At 40.7% G+C, this 18,131-nt stretch overlaps 1 protein-coding gene across 6 annotated transcripts; it reads right to left on the bottom strand.

Annotated features, from left to right (window-relative positions):
- Nucleotides 1-4,854: 4,854 nt before the first annotated feature.
- Nucleotides 4,855-16,628, bottom strand: MIF4GD (MIF4G domain containing). 6 transcript variants are annotated; one of them, XM_070739953.1, is made up of 6 exons: nt 16,437-16,628; nt 12,804-12,931; nt 12,215-12,324; nt 10,284-10,439; nt 8,772-8,864; nt 4,855-6,533 (listed from the first exon to the last, which is right to left on the bottom strand). In XM_070739953.1, exons 2-6 carry the CDS (start codon nt 12,883-12,885, stop codon nt 6,306-6,308), a joined length of 669 nt encoding a protein of 222 aa, XP_070596054.1. In that variant the 5' UTR covers nt 12,886-12,931; nt 16,437-16,628; the 3' UTR covers nt 4,855-6,305. The 6 variants fall into 6 exon arrangements, with proteins under 6 accessions (XP_070596054.1, XP_070596052.1, XP_070596055.1 ...); XM_070739951.1 differs by having other exon boundaries at nt 16,106-16,546; XM_070739954.1 differs by lacking the exon at nt 16,437-16,628 and adding an exon at nt 15,050-15,620.
- Nucleotides 16,629-18,131: the final 1,503 nt, after the last annotated feature.

Here is an 18,131-nt window from a genome sequence, read left to right as displayed (position 1 = left end):
AGTAAAAATCATGAGTTATCAGGTCTCAGAAATAAGTTTCTTATACAGTCAAAACTCCAGAAATCTCTCTCAGGGTTGGACATAACATTGTTCCATGGTCAACCAGTGTAATAGGTGGCCTTCTGACGTGGCAAATTCCCATTCCCGTAAAAGAAGACTAGCTCTTCCACAAAGTACCATATTTTTCAGAGTATAAGACACACCGGAATATAAGATGCACCTTCGTTTTGGGGGAGCAAAATAGGGAAAAGAATCTGCTTACCAGATATTAATCTGGCTAGTGTCCTTAGTCTGGTCAGCTTCAGCACATTATTTTATCCCCTGGTTAAGGACTTTAAAAAAATATTCTGAGAGAATAACAATGAAAGAGTTTGCAAGCCAGTAAGAGCTGAGAACATCATTAGGACCTGGAAAGAAAGATTTGGAGCAAATAGAGCAATGGGAAAAAAAACCTGCAAAGACTTAGGGCTTGGAAAACATTCTTCGCAGAGAGAAACAATGAAGGAGCCTGCAAGGTAAGAGCTGGGAAGATCGTTAGCAGCTAGTTAGGGCTGGGGAAAGAAAGCTAGGTTCAGAGTACAAGACGCACCCTAATTATCAGCCTCTTTTAGGGAGGAAAAAGGTGTCTTATACACCGAAAAATACAGTACAGTACAGTGATACCTCATCTTACAAACCCCTCGTCATACAAACTTTGAGATACAAACCCGGGGTTTAAGATTTTTTTGCCTCTTCTTCCAAACTATTTTCACCTTAGGAACCCAAGCCGCCACCACTGGGATGCTCCACCTCCAGACTTCTGTTGCCAGCGAAGTGCCCATTTTTGCACTGCTGGGATTCCCCTGAGGCTCCCCTCCATGGGAAACACCACCTCCGGACTTCAGTGTTTTTGCGATGCTGCAGGGGAAGCCCAGCAGCGCAAAAATGGCACTTCGCTGGCAATGGAAGTCCAGAGGTGGACTTTCCCAGCGAGGGGAGCCTCAGCGAAATCGCAGCATCACAAAAACATGGAAGTCCAGAGATAGGGTTTCGAGGACGTCTGTGTTTTTGTGATGCTGCAATTTCGTTGAGTCTCCCCTCGCTGGGAAACCCCACCTCCAGACTTCCGTTGCCAGCGAAGCACCCGTTTTTGCGCTGCTGGGATTCCCCTGCAGCATCACAAAAACACAAGTCCGGAGGTGGGGTTTCCCATGGAGGGGAGCCTCAGGGGAATTCCAGCAGCGCAAAAATGGGCGCTTCGGCTGGCAAAAGGGGTGAGTTTTGCGCTTGCACGCATTAATCGCTTTTCCATTGATTCCTATGGGAAACATTGTTTCATCTTACAAACTTCACCTTCGTCCTGGAACCAATTAAGGTTTGTGAGATGAGGTATCACTGTATATTGTTTTCTTTGAATTAAAAATGGCAAACGGGAAAGTGCCATTATGGTCTATCTTGGAGTTATCATATTTAGTCCGTCTCAAAAATTGGAAATTGCTGAGTTTCTAGGTTTTTTAAAGTATAGAATCCCCCCTGTACCAGCTCCTAAGAATATGACAGTTGTGTTCTGAACTTATCAATGATAAATTAATTTGGGGAATGGGGAGTCAAGCTTAAAAATGTTCTTGAAGAATCTAGATCAGGGGTGTCAAACTGGCATCGTCGGGTGACATATCACAACCTTTCCCCCCCTTCGTTAAAGTGGTGGGCGTGGTCAGCCTGCAGGCCACAAGTTTGATACCCCTGATCTAGATGAAGTGTATACTATGAATCATTTAATAGGGCCAGGTTGTCATATGAGGAGTTGCATTGTAAGTATTCATTATGTAAAAAGCATATAAATATTACTATAAATATGTTGCTGCCTTAACCTATTCCTGCAGGCATTTCACGTGTGATTGATTAAATACGTGCCATCCTTTCTTTAGTTTCATCTCTTCATGGCCACATACATTTTCCTTGTGTTGATTTGTTCCTAACCTGATTCTTCAGGTTTTCCAGCAACGCATTCACTATCACTGTAAGTAAGAGGACTTGTGAAATGGAGAGGAAAATGTTTTTGGGCTGCAACGCCAGCCAGAACCACCCACCAGCTACCCATCCCTAATCCAAAAATGGGGCATGAGGAGGCAAAAAAAGAGCATCCTGTTTCAGGCAGTGGGTGGTTCCATCCGGCGCTGCAGCGCCAAAACACTTTCCCCTTCGATTCCAAAAACGGGGCAGGCAACCAATGCTTCCTGCTGCCTGAAACGCAATGCTCTTTTTTGATGCTCCATTTTTAGAATGGGGAGGAAATATCTATATGAAACCACTGGGTGAGATCACCCAAGAGCACGGGGTGAGTTACCATCAATATGCTGGTGATACTCAGTTTACATTTCCATCCCGTGTCCACTCATTGAAGCAATGGAAGTAAGGTGCTGGTATCTGGAGGCTGTTATTATTATTATTATTATTATTATTATTATTATTATTATTATTTATTAGATTTGTATGCTGCCCCTCTCTGAAGACTCGGGGCGGCTCACAACAGTGATAAAACAATATACAATAACAAATCTAATATTAAAAGTCTAAATAACAATTTAACATTAAAAGCCTAAAAACCCCATTATTTAAAAAGCATACACACAAACATACCATGCATAAAACTACATAGGCAAGGGGAGATGTCTCAGTTCCCCCATGCCTGACAGCAGAGATGGGTTTTAAGAAGTTTACAAAAGGCAAGGAGGGTGGGGGCAATCCTAATCTCTGGGGGGAGCTGGTTCCAGAGGGTCGGGGCCACCACAGAGAAGGCTCTTCCCCTGGGTCCCGCCAGCCGACATTGTTTAGTCAACGGGACCCAGAGAAGGCCAACTCTGTGGGACCTAACCAGCCGCTGGGATTCATGTTAGGGTTTGGATGGGTGTTAACAGGCTCAGACTCAACCCCGACAAGACGGAGTGGCTGGGGGTTTTGCCTCCCAAGGACACTTCCATCTGTCTGTCCATCACTTGGGGGGGAGTTCTGACCTCCTCAAACAGGGTCTGCAACTTGGGCGTCCTCCTCGATCCACAGCTGACCTTAGAACACTATCTTTCAGCTGTGGCAAGGGGGACATTCGCTCAGGTTCGTCTGGTGTGGACAGGGAGTCTCTACTCACAGTCACTCATTCCCTTATCACCTTGAGGTTCGACTACTACAATGCTCTCTGCATGGGGCTAGCTTTGAAGAATGTTCGGAAACTGCAGGTAATACAGAATGCAACCGTGTGAGCAATCATGAACCTTCTGAGACCTGCCTATGTCTCTACAGCACTCTGGTTGCCGATTAGTTTCCAAACACAATTCAAAGTGTTGGTTATGACCTATAAAGCTTTACATGGCATGGGACCAGATTACTTACAGCACCGTCTTCTGCCTTATACATCCCAGTGACTGGTCAGGTCCCACAGTCGGTCTTCTCCAGGTCCTGTCAGCCAGACAATGTCGCCTGGTGGGGCCTAGGGGAAGATCCTTCCCAACCCTTTGGAACGAGCTCCCCCCAGAGATTCGTACTGCTTCCATTCTCCTTGCCTTCTGCAAAGTTCTAAAGACCCACCTCTGCTGGCGGGCTTGGGGCCATTGAAACTTTGACATCTTGCCCCGCCCAATGAATGAATGTAGGATGTCTGAATCTGTTTGTTTAATTTTTAACTCTGGGTTTTTTAGAATGCAATTCTAAAGCCAGCTTGAATATCTAGTAAATTTGTATATTCTTGTCTTACTTATTCAACCTACATGCTGAATATTTATTGAGGGAAGCTACATTGGAAAATACTATATATTTAACACTAGAGGAAGATACATCTATTTTTCATGTAGAACTCTATATTGGATGTTCCTAAGTGTTATTTCTGTGGCATATCAAATTAGGGATAGTGTATAATAATTGCACACTTAAATCCCCTTTATTTACTATGGAATGGTACATAAAGTTGACATACCACTATGTACGAGTTGTCAGTTCAACTCTTTGTAAGTATGGTATTATTGGAGAAACCCCTTCATGATGATGTAGAAATACAAAACGAATAAACTGAAAGGCTAGAATCTTGGATAATAAGTACTTCAGGTAGTGTTGTGGTTAGCTCTGGCCCAGCTCCTGCCCCAAGCAATGTGGAGGTGGATGTGGGGGAGACATCCACATGCCGCAGGCCTGTTTTGCTTCCAGTAGAATCTGTCTCCTCTAACCAAGGAAGCGTGAGTGACAGGGAAGAGGGGAGTTTGGCAGACAGCTCAGGAGGAAATCAATCATCTGTATCATCCCTGGATTCTGAACAAGAATTAATGACACATCCACACATGCGTAGAGTGATGCATAGGAGACAACAACTGAAGGATTATTACAAGAGAAAATGAGGCCACCTGTGGTTGGGTGGGGCTACTGTAATTAGTGCTACAAATAAAAGTGCCGCCTGGTGTGTTAGCCTCACGGCAGTTTATCTGATTCATTGTTTCGTCAAGATCGTGGTTTTTTGCTGTTCAGGATTGTGTGTGTGGACTCACTGGACTTTAGAATTGGACTCAATTTCCCAGTTGTTGGGTGAGCAATCGGATTGCATTTCACCTGTGCATTGTGTGTACCAGAAAATCCCTATGACATTTAAAAAGGGAGCTGTTTCTGTTTTTCTGTTTATAAAAACATTTGGGTTTTCCTTTTATAGTGTGGTGTGTGTCTTCCTGGACTAATTACCCTGTAATTACAGGCAGTTGAAACACTCCGGCAGAACAGGTAGCAACACGTTTTGCTGATTCTATATGGTTTCTGTCTGATGAAAGGTCATCTGATGCTTCTATCTGATGATTATTCCCAGATTTAATTTGTTCTAGAATAATAATAAAAGTGGAGGCAGAAGTGTAAAATATTTTATAAAAGTTCCAAACAGAACCAATACTCTTAAGAGAAATTTACAGTACATTGGTTTAAAGTATTGTTGGAGAGAAATGTTATAACATAAAAAAGTTACTTATTCCCTAAAAGGGCTAATTCTGCTGAGTCTTTGTAAAAGTTTGTTGCTTTGCATCTTCTGGAGGCAGAAGACGCCACTTTAGCTAAAATCTGACCTAGCTTGGAAGAAAGCTGAGGGTTGTAAGTGGAAAATATTTGCATTGTATTTTCCTATACTTGGAGAAAGATCAAAGTACCCAATGATAGCCTCTTTTATTTATTTTTTTAAAAAGTGCTGTTGCAGGGTCAGTTAGAAACCAGACATATTCTTCTGAAGCTTCAAGAATTGCTGGGCAGTAGCGTCCATATTCTGATGGACTCCCGCAATCTGGTGCCTATCAGATGCTTTGGATTTGAACTTCCATAGGGTTCAAATTCATATGTGAAAGGCATTGTGTTGAAGAAACCCGCATTAACAAAAAGATTTGCCCCTAAACTCAAGGAGAGAACCCTGTACCCTTTAAGGAATCTAAATTACATGTTTAATTACCACGGGGGAGGTGGAAAAGGGAGAGAAAAGCTCCTTTCTCATTAATTTTTTCCCCCATAAAATAAGCCTTTTGTATTGTGATAGATTTTGCATGTAAACAGGTAAGGATTAACCATCAAAAGTAGCCCTTCTAGGGAATACAGTATGCCATTGTATAGTATGCTGGTTGAAAGTGATAAAGACTGTCCATGAAAATCTCCCTTATTATGTAATATTAACCTCTCCCTGTCAAGACTAATTTCCTATAATCAAGCAGAAAAGAAACATTTTGATTTCAGACTAGTCTTGTCTAGGCACCATTTGGATTCCGGAGTGATAAATAGTCCCATTGGAGAAAGCTTGGTTATGAAGAAGCAAATAACGCTTGAGCTTTGATCACAGAATATTTTTTTTCCTTTTTCAAAAAAAGGATATAAACAGGCTAGTTACCAAATATTAAGAGAAACAAAGTCTTACCAATACAGGCCATAGAGAGTTGGCATTATTTGGAAGTTTATGTGAAATGATTCCTAGGCTAGTTTTTAAAACCTGCCCTTTATGTTGCTAAATTGAAAGCAAGGGAGAGAAAACCTCCCTGCGTAAAATATCAGCCTGGTCTGCAAAAGGATATAATACAAGCCAGTATTTAGTGCAATACAACAGGAGCAGCAGTGGCCAAGTTGCCTGCTACTTTTTTTTTTTTTTTTAGTGTTCTCTCAGCTCCTCAGTTTTAGGCAGCAGTTCCCTGGCACAAAGCAGCAGGCCACATGTTCAATAACAAAAGGTTTAGGATTTAAAAAAAAAACATTATACAAAACTGCAGCTTTGGTGTAAAGTTTGCTGGTGACAATGGTGCGAATGCAGGCTTTGCTGGTGGTTCAGGCGTTCAGTCAGTGACCTCACTGTAATAATACTTCTGGGCCGCTTCTGTCATTTTCCAATCGGTGGCCCGGAACTCAATGATCTCCAGGAGGAGCAACTGGGACAGAGAGCTGAGACCTTCCTGCAGAAGGAATCCATCGCGCAGAAGGGAAAAGAGCTCATCCATCCTCTGGCTGTTCATCTTTTCCAGCTGTTCACCAATGCGGTGCAGCTGCAGCACCAGGCAGTCCACCTAAGGGCAAGAAAGCAACGGACATCTTGAAGAATTGAGAGCATAACTGTCGCGGTTTGTCAGTGATTAAAGTCTGTTAGGACCTTAACCCCGCGGAGTCGATGGATAAAAGCCTTAGTCATTTGTTTCAAACAAGATATATATATTTTTTAAAAAACACAGAAAAAAACAAAATAAAACATGTCTCGAGGGACAACATAACAAATACGTCTTACATAATGGAGGATTAGAAGAGAAGAGGGATGAGGAGTGAAGAAGAAGGGAGTGAGTTGGCAGGATATTGCATCATAATAGGAGGATCTAATAAGGCACACATAGTTAACTCTTTCATTACTAAATGTCTCTGAGGGGCTGTCAATATACAGGCTTCTCTTCCAGTCCATTACCCACCCACAAAAATAAATGCAGTTCAAGGCCCTATCCAGGGGTGGGCTGCTGCCTGGACGGGGGGGGGGGGAACGCAGTGGGGAAGCGAAAATGGAGCTCCACCCCACTGAAAGATGTTGAAAGAAAATGCATAAGCCACGCCCACAGTGTGATAGTAGAAATTTTGATAGCCCTTCACTGGTATCTCACCTGTCCTCAAGCTAGTGCCATCCAGATAGTGGCCATTCCGGCCAAGGATTGTGGCAATTGTTCTTTTCCAGGTGTATACTGGAAACGTTTTATACTTAAACTATGGACTTCTAAACATTATTCTCATTAAATAATATCCATTCTCGTTCCTTCTTGGAACTCTGAATGGTTCTATAACTTTTTCAGTGCTCTTGTTACAGTGTATGCTACAGTCTAGAAACTCTAGAAAAAGTGCTGAAAAGAGCAACAAAGATGATTAAGGGACTGGCGGCTAAAACATAGGAAGAACGGTTGCAGGACCTGGGCATGTCTAGAAGGATTAGGGGAGACATGATAGCAGTGTTCCAATATCTCAGGGGCTGCCACAAGTAATAGGGAATCAAACTATTTTCCAAAGCACCTGAGGGTAGAACGAGAAACAATGGGTGGAAACTAATCAGGGAGAGAAGCAATTTAGAATTAATGAGAAATTTTCTGATAGTTAGAACAATTAATCAGTGGAACAGCTTGCCTCCAGAAGTTGTGAATGCTCCAACACTGGAAGTTTTAAAGAAAATGTTAGATAATTTGTTTGAAGTGGTGTAGGGATTCCTGCTTTGCAGGGGGTTAGACTAGAAGACCTCCAACTCTTTTATTCAACTCTATTTCTATTATTTCTATTTCCGTTCTATATATTCAAAATAATTTTCAAATTGCCTCCAAAAGTTCTGATTCTTTCATTGGAATTCCAATTCATTGGAATGTAACATGCATCTGACACTAACTGTTCTGGTTTCTGGTAGAAATTTAGCAATTACAAATAATTCTTATTAAATGCATTATATCATGAATAAAGAAACTTCATTTATTTCTCTGCTCTTCTGGAATTCAAACACATTTCATACAGGCACTTATCTGTTGGTCCGTTATCTCCCTTAACTGCATTTCTCACATTCCTTCTCCTTCTCCACTTAACAAGATTTATTTTCCTAACAGCATGATTTCTAAAACAGCAGCCCTGACTGTTAATCAACACAGAATACTTTTGCTTACTTGAGATCGGCAAAAAAACCCTCCACTTTTCTCTTCGGCAACGTTGAAACTCCACCCTTCTTCCCCACTGACCCCCTGACGTGCCAAATACATCACTACAGTATTTAACCCATTCCTCTCCTTAATATCTTCTTCCAGACACTTGTTCTCTACGTTTTTGGGCCCTTCTGAATTTAGGGTTAACCCAGCGAATGTCTGATTCTCCCTCACTAGATCCTGAACTCATAGCCCCATCCTGTGGCTGGCCTCCCACCTGTTCTACTAACTGTAACCCCGGGCCCCCCACTAATTCATAAACACTATCTGAATCCGAGTCCTCAATATCTTCATCATCCTCCAACTGACCAGGAGTATGTACAACACTAACCAATTGATCCTTATTTTCATATGCATCCACAACAACCTACTTGATACCAGTTCATACTTGCTAACATACACTGTAACCCCTTGATCCATAACTCTCTTACACCTTGACTTCCTTGTATGTAATCCCCAACTCCACTTGGTAAGACAAGACTTTCTTCATTCAAGTTTATTCCACTTTTCCCTTTCCTTTTAGTTTTAATTATTCACACAAGCTGTGATTTAACAGAGTCCAGGTTATCCATGGTTTGTTCCAAGAAAACTCACCTCTTCCTCTTTCTGCAGACTATCGGGCTGTGCCAATCGGAAGAGGCAGTCGTAAACAGGATTCACCAATGCCATCATGGGCATATTGTTGACCTGTTAACAGATTGTGGACGTGACATATAACATAATAAATTTATCTCAGCATCTACTGTTGTCCTACTATTGCAGCACCATTGAGAGTGTCCTGACATACAGCATTCTTGCATGGTAAGGGAGCAGCTTTGTAGTGGATAAAAAAGCTCTACAAAGAATTATTAAAACTTTCCAGAATATCATTGGGCTCCAGCTACCCGCCCTGGATGATATCTTTGCATCTCACTGTTCTAGGAAGGTGCATAACATTCTCAAAGACTCTTCTCATCCTGCTTACAATTGTTTTGAACTGCTGTCTTCTGGCAGAAGACACAGAACAATGAAAACTCAGACCACATGTTTTCTGAATACTTTTTATCCCAGAGCTATACTTAACAATGAACTAAAGGCTCACCATCAGTGAGCTGTTGGACTATTACTTGGTCTGTGGTGTAAATGTTTGGGTTCAGCGTGGGGAATTTATGGTGGGTGGGGCATTTAAAAAATATATACTGCTCAAAAAAATAAAGGGAACACTCAAAGAACACATCCTAGATCTGAATGAATGAAATATTCTCATTGTTCTGTACAAAGTTGAATGTGCACAACAGTATGTGAAATTGATTGTCAATCAATATATATGTAGATTGTTCTGAGTTCGGGTTTTGCCCTGTGTAATATTTTGCATGTTTATGCGACGTTTCGGTGAAATCACCATTTTACAAAAATCACCATTTTACAAAAAAACCATTTTACAACAGCACGAAGCTTGGAAACTTCAGCCTGATGATGGTGAATGTGATTTCACCGAAACGTCGCATAAACATGCAAAATTTTACACAGGGCAAAACCCGAACTCAGAACAATCTACATACATATACCCGTGAAAATTTACGAAAACAAATATATATATATATATATATATTTGGAATTGTTATATGTGTTGAGACTGATCTCTGGTGTCATGTGACTTTCATTGTATGTGTATATAATGTATACACATACAATGACAATAAAGTATTTATTATTTATATTTATTTTTATTTATAAGCATTTTGAATGTTTAACCGCCACCCACCAATCTTCAAATTCTTATCACCACTTGGAGATTTTTTTAAAAAAAGAACCTAAGCAAGTAAATATATTGCTAACTAAAAGAAGTACAAGAAAAAAAGCTCATGGTATTTTTCACTGACTTAGATGTTTGCTTAATACAACAAAAAGTGTAAAAAACATGGCTCTGGTCATATGATGTCTTGACTCATGGTTGTAATGACTTATGACTGAAATTCTGAACCCAGTTATGGACATAGGTTGCGAACTGCTGTATATTGAAGTTGCTTAAAGTAAGTTTTGGGAAAAGAGAGACGTGAACCAATATCAGGCAAGCTCTGATTATTGATCTGAGGCATTCAGGTGTTCTCAATAGGATTCCCTTACCCTCAGGTAGTCAAAGATGTTACAGATAAAAGTGACATAGCAGATCCAGGCTTGGAGGGAATGGGCTCGCAACTCATCACGGTCCTTATACTCTTGCTGCAGTCGGTTGAGAAGGCACCGCCGGAAGATACTTTGGCCTGTTTGTTTGTTTTCCACCTGTGATAAACATCAAGCTGTTAAGCCCAAGGGAAAGCTATAGAAGCTATGTGCAATCCAAATAAATCACTGTCCATGTCGCCAGGCATGGGGAAATTAATATACCCCTAGCTACTATGGTTTTATGTATGGATTGTTAGATTGCATGATTGTTTTTCTTTTTATAATGAGTGTTTTAAATTGTTTTTAATATTATATTTGTACATGTTGTATTGTTGCTGTGAGCCACTCCAAGTCCTCGGAAAGGGGCGGCATACAAATCGAATAAATTATTATTATTATTATTATTATTATTATTATTATTATTATTATTATTATTATTATTATGTTCCCTTTATATAGCTCGTGTGTACAGCACCGCAGCACAACTCTGACCCAGATAGTCAGTGAACACAAACAGAGACCAAGAAAGGAGTCAGTGAGGAAAGGGATGGTGAAGGGAACTAGTTATCCCCAGTTGTCAAAAGAGAGCGACATACACCAGATATATCTCCATTCCTATTGGAACCAAAATTTGAAAGCACCTGACATATACAATTGGGGCCTCTGAAGTTTTTCTTCTTGATTTGCTTGGACTATCTCCCAGCTCAACAGGCCCAGGTATAGAGGAAGACTCCAGTATTTTTCCTATGCCTGTAAGTCGTGAAATTAGGAGACTGGAAATGAAGCACTAGGTTGCAGTTACTCCAGCAATACAATCCTGTCCCATGTACTTGAAAACAATAGAAATCTGCCTGCCTTTCACTATTTCCATTCTACTGAGCTTGAAAAGGAGATCCTTCGGGATTCAGTGGCATAGAAGTCGATTATGTATGTATGTATGTATGTATGTATGTATGTATGTATGTATGTATGTATTGTTTGTTTGTTTGTTTGTTTATTTATTTATTTAGATTTGTATGCCGCCCCTCTCCGAAGATCTGTGGTCTACATCTATTTCTGTCTCTCATTCACACTGTTCAAACCCCATCCATAGGAAGACAAAATGTGCCTGAAGAAGCAGGAGCCTCTAGAAGCACACAATGTGGAGGGAGGCAAAACTTACATGGGTTACTTAATGAGTTTTGCTCACCAAGTCAGGGGCTGTAGTGGAAGGGATAGATTCAGCTTCTACCCTCTCCTCTAGGTTGAATGCCAAACATGTTCTGCCGGTCAGGCCAAGCCAAGCTCCATCTGTGGAAAGGAAGCATGGCTGCTGAATGACAGGCATGGCCAAAACCCTGCTTTAATGTAACCTACAGGCTCTTTTATATGGAATTAATTAAGTATACTGTGTGGTGTTATATTACTATAGTATATTATGTATGTATCATATCATGAGGGGAGGATAGCATTATTGTATTATAACTATTTCATACTACACTGCTCAAAAAAATAAAGGGAACACTTAAACAACTCAATATAACTCCAAGTAAATCAAACTTCTGTGAAATCAAACTGTCCACTTAGGAAGCAACACTGATTGACAATCAATTTCACATGCTGCTGTGCACATTCAACTTTGTACAGAACAAAGTATTCAATGAGAATATTTCATTCATTCAGATCTAGGATGTGTTATTTGAGTGCTCCCTTTATTTTTTTTGAGCGGTATATATTACATTATACAAATCTATTTCAAACTAGAAATGGGAGCATCATCCCACCCCATTCACAGGCATGAAAAGAACGCCGAGTATCAACAAATCAGAATCCACGGTATACCTGAGTTGAATGTGGAAAGTGGCATTAAAGCTCTTACTAATTCTCAGAAGGAGATCTATTTGGCTTCTCACCTGAGTGATGGCATAACAGATGCGCCCTGCCTCTTTACTGAATACACAATCTTTTAAGGATTGGTCCACGATTATATTGGCCACTTTCTCCAGATCCACGTTGCTGGGATCTATAGAAGAAGAGGCAACACTCAATTCTAGGTCGAAAGAAAAGTAAATCCATTTGACAGAAATTACATCAGCAGTGCCACATCAAACACCATTCCAAGTGAACTCGGAGACACGTACCAAAAAGTTCAGTGGGCAAAAAATAGGAAGTGGGATATGCCAGTTTTTCCTACTTGAATGCCCTACAAGTATGCTGAAGTACACAGTGGCCAATAGCAAAATAAAATAAATGCCAAACATGTATTTTGGATTGGATTAGTCAACCATTGGATGCAACTACAGAAAAAGTCTTACATAGGTGTGTGCCCTTCTTAGCTCCTTGAAGAAAGAGTATTTGGGGCAGAATTTAAGGAATCAGAATATTTTCATGGCAGCAGACAATCTCTTCGTTTGTTTATAAACTCTATATAAAGATTGTGTGCTTGGGGGAGAAGGAAGAAATGGAAAGGCAAAGTGGGGGGAGAGAGAAAGAGCTACTAACCTTTGAGTGCTGTTTTCAGTAACTGCTGAACTTCTGAATCAAATGAATATATTTTATAGTCCTCTTTGCTTGTCTCCTCCATCCCTTTCCCTCTTTCAAGTGCTACTAGGTCAGGGAATTAGCAGGACCTGTGGAAAGAGATCATAAAAAGTTTCTTTGGACTAGGGATAGATGCACATTGGTTCTTCCCTTGATGAGGCTCTATAACCCATGCAAAGAGAAAAACAGTACTCCTGGAATTGATAAAAGGGAATAAAACCCTTGGCAAACAAATGAGGAAAGAACAAACCTGGAGAATATTCTCTTCCAATACAGGCAGCTAGGACTCCCAATTGAATAATTGCTGTCCCTATAAAGCTATCTCTCCTTCCTCTATCATTTGAAAAAAGGTGATTCAGTGTGAAAAACAGTCCTAACATCACTGGCTCCCCTACTCCAGTAAGGCAAAGGCAGAGTTTCTGAATCCAGGACCAAGCAGACTGCTCAGTCATCAAAATCCTTTAGTTTTTGCTCAGTCAGGCAAAAGTGAGTTGACAAGACATGACAGGAATCCATGGAAAACATTTTGGAGATCTGGAATCGACTCAAAGAATAGAGGTTTGGAAAGTACATTCAAAGAAGAAGAGCAATTGTGTTAATATTTTATTAACTTTCAAGTTAGCATCTGGTACTGGGGGATCTTGAGCATTCTTACATCTCTAAGCCCCTGGTTACAATATCTCTGTTTCACTTTCCTTGTTCAATTTCTTCTGCTCATTTGTTCACTTTTCCTTGCCAAGTGTTAACAATTCTTTGTAAAGTATCCTTCCTGAAATCCATCCATCAATATGTTCCCCCTTGTCTTGAATTCTTCGCCTTTAATTTAATGAAACCCTCACTTATATTTCTTCTGCTATACCTAACCGCTCCCATTTAACACTTTTGAGTTAGGGTAGGGTGAAGGAATGCGTTCTAACTTACCAAACCACTGATTTGCTTCCTCCTGTGCAACGTGGGTGCGCTTTGCACGAGCACATGCGCCGTGCCAAAACCCCAGCTTCTTACCTTAGTAAAATGAGGAAATTGGCCAGAGGCACAGCAGCCTCCATGTACAGCAGGGATGTCAAACTCGTGTCGGCACGTGATGTATTGGGACTTCACTCCCTTTGCTAAACTGGGCATGGGCGTGGCCAGCACATGACGCATCTGGCCCGGGGACTGCGAGTTTGACCGCCCTGATATACAGTCAATCAATATGCAGTGCCATGAACTTACTAAGGATATGACAACTCCCCTTTTACAACAACGGCTGCCATTACACAGCAATGCTATTAATGGGAGAGCACAGCCAGCTTTGTTATTGCATGGAGAATTCCCAACTGATAAGTCAGTTTCAATACATACCAGAGTGGTTGTACCAACCTTCCTCTTATTCAGAGCGTGTGATCTCTAGTTAGGTTTCAAGATTGGTTACTTCTCTGCCTAGCAGTCAACAGTCAATATGGCTGCGGATTGTTCTGTGATAGTTCGGACATGTATAGAAACCAGAGCTACTCTTGCCTGATGCCCGACCTCTGGACCATCATCCCTCCAGAGATCAGACTGGTCTCAACCCAGACTGGCCTTTCACAAAGACTTGAAGACCTGATTCTGTGTCTGCCTCCTTTAATGTCTGGAGGACAGAAGGAAAAGGGGGGACATGATCGAAACAGGGGTTAAATAAAGTTCAGGAGGGAAGTGTTTTTAATAGGAAAGTGAACACAAGAACAAGGGGACACAATCTGAAGTTAGTTGGGGGAAAGATCAAAAGCAACGTGAGAAAATATTATTTTACTGAAAGAGTAGTAGATGCTTGGAACAAACTTCCAGCGGACGTGATTGGTAAATCCACAATAACTGAATTTAAACATGCCTGGGATAAACATATATCCATTGTAAGATAAAATACAGGAAATAGTATAAGGGCAGACTAGATGGACCATGAGGTCTTTTTCTGTCGTCAGTCTTCTATGTTTCTATTATTTTACCAGCTATGTTATGTATACATTTTTATTCATTTTAACATTGAACTTCACTCTTAAAGTCCTTTATTTGAAATTGGTGCCTGCAGAGATTAACTAAATGTTAAATCTGGTTCTATTCCAACTCCTGAAAGTAATTTTGAAGTAAAAGAAAATAATAATAATGGCAAACTACTTCAATATTGTTGCTCAGGACATGACGCAGTGGAAAGTGGAAAGACTCTTCATTTCTTTTTTTACACCTACCCATAAAACATTGGCTGACACAGTCCAGCAAAGCAACCACAAATACTTTGAGTGTGGGTAGATGGCTCTACAGATCATCCTCAACTTGCAACAATTGTTTTAGGGAATATTCAAAGTTACAATGGCACTGAAAAAGAGTAATTGATGAGCATTTTTCACCCATACAAACATTGCAGCATCCACATCACACAATCCGAATTAAATTGTTTGGCAAGTGATTCATAGTTATGAAGGTTGTTGCTGGAATCAAGTGATCATCTTTTGAGATCTTCTGACAAGCAAAGTCACTGGGGAAGCCAGATTCACTTAACAACCGTGTTAACTAATTTAACAACCACAGGGATTCACTTAACAAGTATGCCAAGAAAGGTGGTAAAAATGGGGCAAAACTCACTTCACCTATGTCACTTAGCAAACATATTTGGGGCTCAATTGTGGTGGTTAAATCAAGGATGCTGTGCTTTGAAAACTGTTTTTTCCCTACAGGGAAGCCAATTTAGTATTTTAGTACTAAATAGTACTTTTAGTACTATTTGGATGTTATATGCAAACCTCAACAATACATGAGCAAGCAACAGATACAAACTGAAAGTAAACTGCTCCAAACTTGACTGTAGGAAACATGATTTTATTAACAGAGTAGTTAATACATGGAACTTACTACCTGACTCTGTGGTATCATCACTAACCCCCAAATCTTTACCCTTAAGACTATCCACTGTTGACCTCTCCCGATTCATCAGAGGTCAGCAAAGAGCGTGCATAAGTGCACTAGCGTACCTTTCGTCCCCTGTCCTGATGTTTCTTTTACTAGTATCATGTATGTAAACACTGTTCTATCTTTGTATACCACCAATTGGTAATTGACAAAAGAAATATAATAAATAAATAAAGTAAAATATTTTTTGGTTCTAAGCCGCCCAGCGTCCCTAGAGAGCTGGGCGGCATAAAAATCAAAATCAAATCAAATCATCAAAGGGGGAGATGCTCCACTCCCTCAAAGAGGCCGGCACCCCGAAGGAGAAGTCGGAAGGAAGGAAGGACACCCCCTCTTACCTGCTCTCGCCTTTCACGCCTCCGATGTCAGCAGGGGCGCGCCGGCATCCTGCCACGGGAAAAACGCCCCCCCCGGGACCCCCTAAACCTTTTTGGGGTCCGGCTCGGGTCGCTGGAGATAGATCAGCAAAAAGCCCACCACCAAAAATAGCAGCAACAGCAGCAAGAAAGGCAGCAGTTCAAGCATGGAGTGCAAGTGCAGGATGGGCATCCTTCGGGTATTGGCCCCGGCGGGGCCCCCCAACCAAGACGTCGGCAGAAGCGCCCCACTGACCCGACCCGAGCAGCCGTCGCGCGTCCCTCCGACAGGCAGATCTGGCTTGTCACTCACTTTGGGGTCCGACGGCAACTCCTAAAACTCAGCTGCTGAGTGGGGTGCGTCCCCCCACCCTTCCCTGTTGTTTACACAGGCTTCCTCCTAGGTCATTTCCTTGCCAGGGTGGAAGGGAGGAGGAAAGACGGAGACAGTAGACCGGCGAGCAGCGCCTCCTGCTGGACAATGGAGGTACCCCTCCTTTAAACCAAGGTGTGTGTTTTTTCCGTGTAAACTTTTTTTTAAAAAAATCTGCACCACATAAGTAAAAACACATATGTCATCATAATCAATCACACAGTATCTTTGAATATACTCATATCTTAATATGGTGTGTATACATACACTTTTTCTTAGGCAAGAAAAACAAAATGCACAAGTACAGTATATGTGGTACATTGCTCAACAGTAGCAGCTGTGAGAGGGATTTTGGACTCCTAGTGGACAACTGTTTAAATATGACCCAGCAATGGGTAGGAGCTGCCAAAAAAGCCAACACAGTTCTTGGATGCATTAACAGAAGGATAGAATCAAGTTCATGTGACGTGTTAATACCACTTTATAAGGCCTTGGTAAGGTCACACTTGAGCTACTGCATTCAGTTTTGGTCACCCTGATGCAAAAAGGATGTTGAGATTCTAGAAAAAGTGCAGAGAAGAATGAGAAAGATGATTAGGGGACTAGAGGCTAAAACATATGAAGAAAGGTTGCAAGTTTAATGAAAAAAAGGACCAGAGAAGACATGATAGCAATGTTCCAATATCTCAGGAGTTGCCACAAAGGAGTCAACTTATTCTCCAAAGCACCTGAGGATAGAACAAGAAGCAATGGATAGAAGCTGAACTAGGAGAGAAGCAACTTAGAACTAAGGAGAAATTTCCTGACAGTTAGAACAATTAATCAGTGGAACAGCTTGCCTCCAGAAGTTGTGAAAACTCCAACACTTTTAAGAAGTTTTTAAGATGTTGAATAACCATTTGTCTGAAGTAGGGGGTTGGACTAGAAGACCACCAAGGTCCCTTCCAATTCTGTTATTATTATTATGACATAAAAACATCTTGTATAGCAAATTATAAATCCAACAACTAAACTATAACTCACTTAAAAAGAAAGACTAACCTGAATCTAAAGTAGAAGAAAAAATAAGAATAAAACACCTAAATATAAAAATAAGATAAATTTGAATACATTTTCTATCATTTCTAAAATTCATATCCATAAATCTTAACTCCTTTAAGTCTGTGTTACATCGTTTATCCAATAACTGCACCATTTTCAGGTTCCGTCGACTAAACAATGTCGTCTGGCAGGACCTAGGGGAAGAGCCTTCTCTGTGGCGGCCCCGGCTCTCTGGAATCAACTCCCCCCTGAGATTCAAATTGCCCCCACCCTCCTTGCCTTCCATAAGATGTTGAAGACCCATCTATACCACAAAGCATGGAGGGATTGATTTCCTTATCTTTCCTGACTCAACATATGAGATTGGTATGATTGTTTTAGAATAATTAGTTTTTTATAATAATGGGTTTTTTAATATAGTTTATATTGGATTTGGATTTTATTCTATCTATTGTTGTTGTGAGGTGCTCTGAGTACTCGGAGAGGGGCGGCATACAAATATAAATAATAATAATTATAATAATTATAATAATAATAATAATAATTATAATAATAATAATAATAATAATAATAATTATTATTATTATTATTATT

Source organism: Erythrolamprus reginae, chromosome 2, assembly GCF_031021105.1.
Source record: "Erythrolamprus reginae isolate rEryReg1 chromosome 2, rEryReg1.hap1, whole genome shotgun sequence".
Classification (NCBI taxonomy): domain Eukaryota; kingdom Metazoa; phylum Chordata; class Lepidosauria; order Squamata; family Dipsadidae; genus Erythrolamprus; species Erythrolamprus reginae.
The sequence above is the reverse complement of the archived record's forward strand: the minus strand, read 5'-3'. Positions and strand labels throughout refer to the sequence as shown.

Coding starts and splice junctions, on each gene's coding strand:
- MIF4GD (XM_070739953.1), bottom strand. CDS start 12,885: ATGGAGGAGACAAGCAAAGAGGACTATAAAATATATTCATTTGATTCA. Junction 10,440..12,214: donor TCTGTTATGCCATCACTCAG/GTGAGAAGCCAA, acceptor TGTTTATCACAG/GTGGAAAACAAACAAACAGG. Junction 8,865..10,283: donor ACATCTTTGACTACCTGAGG/GTAAGGGAATCC, acceptor ATCTGTTAACAG/GTCAACAATATGCCCATGAT.